The 10,953-nt window shown below is 36.6% G+C and overlaps 1 protein-coding gene across 4 annotated transcripts in view; it reads right to left on the minus strand.

Annotated features, from left to right (window-relative positions):
- The window catches only part of LOC136835024 (uncharacterized), a 39,950-nt gene extending 30,586 nt beyond the window's left edge, over positions 1 to 9,364 (minus strand). The window contains exons 1-2 of one of the 4 annotated variants that reach the window (XM_067098085.1): positions 8,702 to 9,364; positions 615 to 677 (exon numbers count right to left, since the gene is read on the minus strand). In XM_067098085.1, coding sequence (XP_066954186.1) covers positions 615 to 677 — 63 coding nt within the window. In that variant the 5' untranslated portion in view covers positions 8,702 to 9,364. The remainder of the gene's footprint in view (positions 1 to 614; positions 678 to 8,701) is intronic. The other 3 variants (XM_067098084.1, XM_067098086.1, XM_067098087.1) reach the window with 3 other exon arrangements.
- Positions 9,365 to 10,953: the final 1,589 nt, after the last annotated feature.

Below are 10,953 nucleotides of genomic sequence, written 5' to 3' on the forward strand. Positions count from 1 at the left end.
TCTCTCTCTCTCCTCCCTCTCTCTCTCTCTCTCTCTCTCTCACTTTTCCCCTCTTTCTCCTCCCTAACACCTCCTCTATTCTCTCTCTCTCTCTCTCTCTCTCTCTCTCACCTCCTTTCCCTCTCACTCTCTCTGTCATCCCCTTCCCAACCCAGACCTCTTTGGTGCCATTGATGCCTTAACCCCACAGTATTCTTTTCCAGACAGTGAGTCATATGTATAACGAAATTAGGTATGATAAATTAGTAAAGTTACTAAGTCTATGGGCATAACCAACCCCGTTTCACGGGCAGAACTAGACCTGTTTCAGGGAAGCCCTTCCTACAACCACCCCCTTTGGTGGCCTTTGGTGCTAGTGATGTCTTACCCCCACAGTGCTGATTTCTAGATAGTGAGTCATATGTGTACCAAGTTTGGTGGAAGTTGCTCAATGCGTTTCAGAATTATTCTGGCACATACACACACATACATATATACATCCATTTATATATATATATATATATATATATATATATATATATATATATATATATATATATATATATATATAGAAAAGTATAATAATAATAAGAGGATAAAGAAAAAAGAATAAGACAAGTAAAAAATCGACTTACCAGCCATAGTTTTGCCATCTTCGCGTGGCTATTCCTTCTTTTTAACCATCCAGCCAACATCATCTGCGAACAAGAAAAAAATATATTATTTATGGAATGAAAATACAGATTTTTTCTTATCTTGGCAAATGCTGTGATGAGGTAAATATCTTACTGTAATTTTCAACACTATATAACTCAATTAATTATCAATACACAACTAAGTCATGTCACTGTTATCCTCCATTAAAGTGTGGTTGATAAGTATGCTACCTCGGTTATTGGAATGTAAAGAATAAGTAAATGGCAACATCTGAATATTGAAATTAATATTTAGGTAAAAATAACGTTCACATTATAAAAGCTAATATTCACTACATAAGTTGTTTTTTAAGAGTGATTTTTCAGGAGCAAAAACAGTTATGCCCAAAATAATTAATTTCAAAGTTCAAAATCAATGTAAAATATTAAATATGACGATTATCATCAGTGAATCAAGACCCGCTATGCTATGTTTGCTGTCGCATACAGAAATTTACATATGCATTTTTATATTATGCACTTGAACACACAGGCTTACAATTTTGCCAGAGAGGAAAGCAGCGTGCTTTTCATCTGCTGCAGAGAATACTTCATGATTTTTTGTTTTGTAACGAACAGCTGATTATATAATAGTTATCTCTTTAGTTAAAGTGATGATCCGAGTAAGAAAATAAACCGTTTACCAATACCTGGAAAGAAGTACACAGCTAAGCATCCTCTTAAACCCGCAGCGGAGAAAGGATGATGCGGATGCTTGTCTCCATAGTTTAGGACGTGTCGAAAGGTACACATCAGGCCTCCCACTCCTTTCTAAATCTAACTATTCCATACCTTACGGCAAGGGCACCTGCTGGCTTAAGGCCGGCTTTATCAAAAGTATCCAAGACCGATGTGGAAGTATGACATAAAGAAGAAAACGATAAACACGTGAACAATAACTATCAGTATTAAAGGCCCCGTAGCGTTATTGTACAAGCCTTATCTTTTTTCTGAAAAATTTCACTTAAAGGAAGGTGCAATTTGATTTAAGGTAGGTGGCAACAGTTCGACCGACGCTTTTTATGAATGCCAGTAAGCCATCCGTACTCTACCTTGTCAACCACCTAAATGGGAAATAAGTGAACAGTTATCTGAAGAACAATATTTCATGTCAAGCTGAACAAGACTTCAGAGAAGAAAAATGAAATTCAAAATTCGAACCTCGAGAAAAATGTATTCCAGATAATAATTAACCCCCTTTTATCCACCCTCTCTCTCACTCACTTCAGTTACTCTCATTGTGTCATATGCCGTTCACTCCAAGTGCCTAACGTCTGGTGCAAGGTTAGACTGCAATTGGTTCACTTTTAAAGGTTCAGGGCCTCATTTGTAACCACCGAGATAAGGATGTGTATGAGGGGATGACTTCCACTCCTGGCCCTTATAGAACTTCAAGTAATCTTATTATTAAATATTATTGTTGTGGATATTTGCAGGATTATGCATACAGGCTCGTATGTTTCCTCTGCTTTCTTGTACTTTTTTTCCTTAGATAAATATTTCTTATTATCATTAATGTTGGTTTAGTATGTCGATGGTTAGTAGTTCAAATCTCAAAGAATGAGTTAGTTTTAATGTATAAATATTATTATTGCATGAAATCTTTTTTAATAATAGTTGATAAATTAACCGCCATTTTGTTTTTTTTAAAGAACACAGGAGATTTTCTTAATATATAAAAGAAATGAGAGAAGTTTTAGATGGTTCAAAGAGCACACGATCCAGGCTGGAACTTAAAAAATAGAATCGAGTTTGGTGGGAGCCACTTAAGGTCGCTGAAAGGAACAGTTTCGTGATGTTTTAGGTAATCTGAGGTTTTCATCCTTGTCTCTCTGGAAAGAAATGCAGCTCATTTCTCTTCTTCACCTGAAAAGCTTTGGAATTCGCTTCCTGTGTCTGTTTTTCCCGATTCCTATAACCTAAAGGTCAATGTCTTCTTCCAAGACTGAATCTAACCGTTTTTTTCCCTGCAGGTTTTTTTTTATCGGCTTGGGCTAGATTATGAGCAATAGGCTGCCCGTCACGTCGGATTATTCGACAGTATTATAGCCTTATGCAAGAGGCAGTAAAGGAACCATGGTGGTTAAACAAAAATCTAAGGCAATTTATATCATAATAAAGCTATTTACAAGACACCCAATTCACTTTTGTGTAACCAGACGTTATTAAATCAGATATTATAACAGGATCAAGCTAAAGTTCAGGGAGTTGGACAGCTATGTGAGAGCAAACAAAATGCAGGAAAGCTGCATATTTACGGTACAAAAATGAAGCTTGTGGGCAAAAATCATCCAAGCTTATCTAATCAATCAAGCCCAAGTATTCCAAAAATCCCTCAGCGAATAGAAAACATTGTTATCTATAAATAAATGGACAGGCAGACTCATTCTGACATGAACAGAACTCAGCCTAACATTTTTTTACTGAAATTTGATTTTATAGACACGCAAGAACACACACACATACACATGCACACACACACATGTATGTATGTATGTATATATATATATATATATATATATATATATATATATATATATATATATATATATATATATATATACACACACATATATACAGTATATATATATATATATATATATATATATATATATATATATATATATATATATTGTGTGTATACGTATATATACTTGAGCTTATTTCTTGCAATTAGTTTTTGAGGCTCACATCAGGCAAGCTGTAAGAGGAATATTTAGAATTTATTTAAAAATCATTAAAAGTGTACGGTAATTTTCTGAGCAATAATAAAGTATATGCATTTAATGTTTGAACAGGTTATCATGGACGCCTTAAAAGTCTATGAAAATACGAACACAAAGCAGGAAAAAGTGACATCAAATAAAACCATATAGATATTTTTAAAACCGCGACGAGCATATGAAGTCTGAAATCAAAGCACTGACGGGTCTTGTCCTTAGGGAAATTAAGCTAACCCTGATTTATTGATGCTTGGTTTTCAAGGGGATATTGGACACAATACGCGACTGGGGGTTACTCTGTATCACAACCTCGAACTTGAAGCAGTTTTGTAATGGGTACTTTGTCTAGGAAATTACTCGAATTATTATTTGAGGGTGAAAACTCCCTCTCTAGAGTTGTTAACCTTTTCTTGAGAACAAAACTTTTCTTAGAACAAAAAACTGTCTGGAAAACCTAAAACAGCTTCGAAAATACGAAGCGGTTTTCCTAAGTACATATCAGTAAGATTTTTGCTGAAAGCATTGAGTTATGGCCTACTCCTCAGGAACCATTCCAAAATAGTCCGAACATAAGCCGAAGTCCCTTTGGTTTAAAATAATAGTTGAGAGTGTTTTGAAACAGGAATAAAGTCAATAACGCCTTAAGCCTGTAAAGTTGGCTTTCTATAAGCTGGGGTTTTGCAACGCTAGTCTCAGCCAGTATAGGTCGAAGTGAGTTGCATAGTTGTTAAAACTTTTCGTTGAGCGCTAAAAATTAATTATTTATAGCACCTAATAGCAACAGATATAATTCTCCTTGTGTTAAATCTGTCATTTGTGGAGGGGAAAGGTCCCCATAAGGAAAAATAATGAGATAGAGCTTGAATACGTTCTATTGTCATCTGGAGAAAATATGCGGTCACAGTCAATCTTTTGGGGGAATCTCACTTGGGACTCACTTCAGAGCAAATGCGTCGACACAAACAAATATTCTGTTTATAATTGTCTACAAGAAAGATTCTGTACTTTTTTCTTCAAATGCATCGTCATGACACTGACAGCACAAAAAAGGCCAAATCTTTTTTCAGCACTTCCGTTATCTAAAATCACTGAAAATTACTCTTTAAGGTCATTAAAGTTAATTTTACTTTTGTTTCAGGTAGCTACGATTGAGACAGTTAACCTGCCGTTATTTGCTATTATGTTGGAAAAGAGTCTACCCTAGTAAAATGCCACATTTTTTGAAGGAGTGGGTAAAAACCCGTGATGTTGAGGGGAAAACTAAGAAAAATTTAAAAGGAGGAAGGTATCCACAGTTAACATGACTGGAGTGTGTCACATTGCATGGATAATGTAGAGAAGTGTACACCAAAGAAAAAGGCACTGAAGCTTACCTGTCAAGTCAGCAAATCCCTCCAGGACCTACAAACGTTCCTGAGATGTATGATAAGTTTGCATGATTTTCATTTTATTCATGACTGCCTCTTCAGTCAGGAAAATACATCAAATGCATTTTTGAAAAACAAAGAAAGTACTCCTAAGTAAACGTGAAGTTGTGAATCGTGTTGAAACTTACTGTTCAAGACACTATTTTGGCAGTGGTTCTAAAGGTAATAGTGACGGGCAAACAAGTAATACTCTCAGTGGTGATGTTCCCGATTTAGCTGTTGCAGAAACCAAGCATCATTCAACCTTCCTATAGAAATTCTACAAAACCTTTCTGAATGAAATGTGGTCGACCAAGGATGCCTTAGATTCCGAGGTTTGTCTGTACCTGGAGGTCAACTGAGAAACAGGAAACTGCCATTTCGTGAAATTTTTATTGGTACGATGATAATCTATTAACTGGAAAAATAACAGAATCTAAACCGAGAGGAATATATAATGAAGATATCTATAGTGGCCTTGAAGAGGCCAGAGTTCTTTTGGCATGTGTTTCCGTGTTAGAGGACACGAATTCCAACTGATGCATAAACTAAACAACAAACAATTAATGCCAAGAAAAGAAACAACTGATGAATGTACATACAAACAGCCAGGCAAATAAATGCCAAAGAGAGAAGGTCACAAACGTATGAGATTAATCAGTATCCACAACCGAATGAACACTTGGATAACTACGAATCCCTTATACTAGATACTCAAAAACCTGATTAAAACTAGGGAGACAGCAATCAATACTGAGTACCGCAGAAGGAAAGTGATGATGGATAGAGAGCTCGTCAGTAAGAGGTTTCAATAAGAATCAATACATCAAAGAACTTGAAGCAAAGTCAGACCAGTATATTGGACCTGAGGGCGAAGTTCAGAGTAATATGCAGAGATGGGGTCTGCGATCTCTGTAGAAATGGAGAAAAAACAGTAAACATTTATTCTCTTGTAAGAAATTAAAGAAAATGATGGATCAGGATATAACTTTTAGAGATCCTAAAATCCCCTTACAAAAAATGGGAGCGTTCATATGACCAGCGATAAGCGTTAAGAATTACGCTAGCCTGGTAAGCGCTGGATATACGGAAGTGCCCCAGTAATAGTAAAACGTACAAGGGCGGTCAATTAAAAAATTTAGTGGAGTAGTAATCTGTTAATTTTCAACTCAAACAATTGGTCAAGTAGTTAAAAACTAAATTTCAGAGGAGAAAAAATTGGTAAAGGATGGAGGTGCACATGGGCAAGCGATTTTAGGGGTGCAACAGTGATATGTATATTCAAACAGAATTATTTTAAGTATTGCTTACAGGAGAGTGTAATCGCCTTTAAATAGAAAAAAAACATTCAGATTTGTGAACTGAGGTAAAGTAACCGTTAAAGGTGATAATAAAACAGAAATAATTAAAGTGAAAGAAACATTAGATAACAAGTGAAATTAGTGTCATATAAAAGTGATAATATACCGGAACTAAAATACTAGAAAATAATTTTTGAGTTTTAAAGTTCTGCACCTAACTCCAGCAACTGCGTCTGTGAGTGACTGCTGAGGAACCAAAAGGAATCACTGGACTTTTGACGCAAGGAAATATTCACTCCTCGGCCAGACCAAATGAGGAACCACTTCCGTGGTCAGATTCCTTGTGTTTGGCCACTGAAAAGTTCGTCACAGGAAAATCAGATATGTGGTGTACAGACGGACGCCCTTCAGTATAACCGTCTTGATGTTTCAGTAAAAGGAGAAGCTAGCATCTGTTGCCTAGCGTTGTTGTTAAATGCAACATATCAAGTTTTCCCATATTTTCTTAACTTCAGTCTTATACATTTAAGAGGGCCAGCGTAGATTTTATAAGATAGAAGGGACTGCAAAATGACAAGCAAGATATTTTCCTAGTGATATGGGTAACGAAAAGCTAAGAAAAATGACGGAAATAATCTCTAACCTTAAACGTCAAAACGGCGCAACGAATCAGAAAGTGTAGGATTTTTTTTTTTTTTTGCAAAGAATTTTCAGCATTTTTTATGGCGAAGCATTTGCTCTAAAAATGAATCCCAAGCAAATGTAAAAGTAAAAATAAAACTGAGTTTGACCTCCATTTTTCCAAGTTTTGGTCAAAGCCGAGTTTGCAGGGAGCTGAAAATTCCAGTTTTCCTTTCTTTTTCTCCGTACCCAACTGAATGAACTTTTCAGTAACCCTAGAATTAGTTATCAATTCATACCTCAATGGTTTCCTTTAACCGTATTATCGTAAATATTTATATCACATCAAATCTAACCATTACTAATTTTTTTGTAATTTCACATAGTTCCTTCAAAAAGTAAAAGAATCCTTTACGCAGCGTTGGCTGTAGGTGACCGGTGTCAACACTGGAACCGAGATTACCAGTAGCCGACATGATTGCTCATACTTCGCAGTATCCCCTATGAAAACCTTGGGTGAGCCGTTTTGAGCTAATCTGAATAGGCCGGAATACAGAACGCCATCAATAACGCCTTCATGTTGTAATTTTGTTATGTGCCCTTTCTTATTGAGGATTACCACGAGAACGTAACGTTATCCCAAAGAGATTGGGATCGATATTGGAAACAAAGTAACAAACACCTCTGAGATTTGCTGTGCTTCAAGACTACGATTGCGCTTAATCCATTTACTTTGTGTAAGTCCTTTTCCTTCTTTCCCTAAATTTTGAAACTCCCTTTTTCCTCTGTTGATATTTCCCTAATGAACAACTCCATCCCATTCTTACAAGATATTTTTTGCCTAAATCAGCTCGTGTTTTATATACCAGGCATGTACATTCATACTGACAACCACACACACACAACATATGATTACAACTAAGATGCATTTTAAGTCCACACATACAATTCTGGAAGGACTCATGTCTTAATTTTATACTGTATTTTCTCGACTTATCTATTATAATAGTTTTTTCCTCTTCAATTGAATAATTATGAAATTAACCTGAACAAGAAAAGCCAAGATGTTAGAATTAGAAAAGCATGCATAGGCTATACAGTGTAAAACTGATTCCGGATAGACAGCTATAATTTCAGCTTTAAACACACATACAATACTATTATGGGAACTTATACAGAATCCTGAGAGATTTAATCTATATTTATCTGAACCATTGATAAGCCATTTCCACTGACAGGGATGCCTTCGTATATGGAAAATCAGGGGCTCCACAAACGTCTCATCCACAAACAGAAAAGGTTCATCAGTAGGACATCGACCCTTCTTGCATATACTTTGCGTCCCAACTGTATCTTGCACACACTGTTGTTTCTGGGACATCAAAGATCTTTCAGTCTAACAATTCAGTCAGTCAACTCAGCATGCTCCAGATCGCCCTCGCATCCTTCCGGATGAAGCTTCATATATACCGTATATATATGTGTGTGTATAATGTATGTATGTGTATATATATGTATATACATACATACACACACACACACACACACACATGTATATATATATATATATATATATATATATATATATATATATATATATATATATATATATATATATATATATATATATGGGGTGTCTTGGTCCAACGGCCTCCAGCCTGGCGTCACTAGTAAGATCCGAGGTCGATCGGTCCGGTTTCCTCAAAATTGCATTTATACCTTTGCTAACCCAAGCAGTGGATTATGTGCCTGGCGGGTCGCAGTTTGTGAGGGGAGCGGAGATAAGGATATGAGACTAGCAAATTTGTCTCAAGACGTGACGTGAACCGGAAGAGCAACACCAAAGTCCAACACCATCTGGAGTCACTCCTTGTAAGGGATGAGTATACTAGTAGTTTAAAGAAATACGTCCTATGCACGCAATTGAACATTACCTCTAACATTTAATCAAAATGGGAAAAATAAATTTTCCTTACCTTTTCAATCGCAAGAAACTACGCCTATTTCACTTTTTATTCACACTCCGTTTTGTTTAAACTGATTATTCAAAAGTAATTCTTTTTCCTTTTCCGCATAAAATAATTCGTCCATCGAGACACTGTCAGTACAGTTAGTTCACTTCGCTTCACAATATCCTGTAAGATAATGTTCTCTGTGTTAATTTGACCTTATAAACAAACGAGCCGCGAATGTTCAACTTTACTTGACAGACGAACAGTTGCATTTCTTCCGCTATCAAGCCACATTTTCACGATTTCACAGAACACAAATATCCAGGGTAAAGAGTTCAGTCATTGTCCGGATGTTAAAGTGTCAGAGCGGGAACCTGTCACCAAAAATGGACAGAAGACACACAGTGAAGCATTCAAGTCAGAAAGATCTCCGAATCCGGGAGGTGTTGTTGACAGCGAGCTTCTTCTTGGGGAGTTTGCGCGGGAAGTGCGATCCTCGGAGGGAACCAGAGCAGCCGAGTTGAGCAGCACCGTTGCCTGCATGAGCGCCTTGGCTACCCCGCCCTTCCTTACTGTAACAACCAGCCAACCAAAGTCAACGGCTTACTTTATTTAAGGTATGGGTTAACGGTGGGGTGCCTGGGGACTGTAATAGTAAGATATGGGTGGGACGTGTAAAAGCTTACTGAGAAGGGAATAATCTAGGTTGGCAGCCATGTCAGACTTTTAATTGCTAATCTATAGGAGTTATTAGTATTCGTGACATGCGTTAGATAGGAAATTTGATGCGTGGGTTATCGCTCAGAAATGTACCATTGCTTTACTTTCAGCCCTGATAAATAGGATTAATCTGCAGTGGAATCACATACAATTTGTCTTTTACTGTTAGCAAAAGCAGACATTTGCTCTCGTTCGGTTTCACTCTCCCGTTTAGCAAATGTTCACTTTATATTCACCATCATATAACATCATACACGGAAAATATAATTTAAGATTATTTGAATTTCAAAACACTTCCTAATTCTCATTTGCAATACTCGTGAAAGACTTAGCGAACCCCTTATATACTCAGTGTACTTTAAATGTACCCTATGGTTTGATTTGATCACAGTAATGGGGCTGATCAAATGAGACTAGTAAGGCTGATTGAGCGGGAAAATTAGTGTGACACAGATCTCCTGCGCAGTTCCATCGTATTCCCTGATCACACAGAAGAAAAACAAAGAACAATCGGGGAAAATGATTGAAGGGTAGATTACAGAGAAGGAAGATGATATCCACACTCTGTTGAAGACAATCTCGGATAGCCAAAAACTAGGTGTAAGCCACCTTCTGTGACGATGCTTCTAATGAACGTCATTAGATTTGGAATCGATGACAGCCACTCGGCATTTAGTTTATGACTATCATTCACGTTTATATCTGTCATTATTATTATTATTATTATTATTATTATTATTATTATTATTATTATTATTATAGACATACAACCTTGAAGGCTATGAACTTGCCGTAGTAGGTTGCTCAGAAGAATAAAGATGAATCAGAAAGTGAATGTACAACAGAAAACAAGTGGATAAATGAAAAAATTGTAAGTCAATGGCGCATTGTACTTCAAGTGGTAATACAGCATTCTTGAAAAAAAATGACCATCGATATCTGCAACCCTGCCTGGAGGGTGGTTTTGCTATAAAAGGAAATTAAACATTCAAAGGGTTCGTCTGATTAGAATCATTACATACAGCAGACATTGTGTGAGGGGGAAATTTCTTTTATCGCTATGACCCAGTTTTTTCTTTTTTTCAAGAATCTGTCTGCCACATCATGAGACTTTTATCGCAGCTTCTTGAAGAAACTTTAGAAAGTTACTTTTACTGAAAACGGTATTGACTGGCACTGGAGGCATTTGCTTCTAATTTGTTAGTGTCCAGTAGGAAACAGATTCTTTTACACACATATCGCCATTTACGTAAAAAGCAGAGGCAAACTGTTACACGTGCGCTTCACTTACGCATAGGTATACGGACACGCATACATGCAAACAAACGCGCACGCGCACACCACATACACACACACACACACACACACACACAGTTTTTCTGTAAATTTCATGACATCAAAACTTTTCTGCCATCGTTTCAGAGTTGGTTTTACAGTTACGGACGTCAACAAATTAAAGATATAAACCTGCAATCTGTTGACACCTGACAATAAAATGCAATCTTTCCTCCACGTATCTACATGTGCATTCACATACAAACACGCACAATGTTTTA

The sequence above is a fragment of the Macrobrachium rosenbergii genome, chromosome 54, assembly GCF_040412425.1.
Source record: "Macrobrachium rosenbergii isolate ZJJX-2024 chromosome 54, ASM4041242v1, whole genome shotgun sequence".
NCBI classification, from domain to species: domain Eukaryota; kingdom Metazoa; phylum Arthropoda; class Malacostraca; order Decapoda; family Palaemonidae; genus Macrobrachium; species Macrobrachium rosenbergii.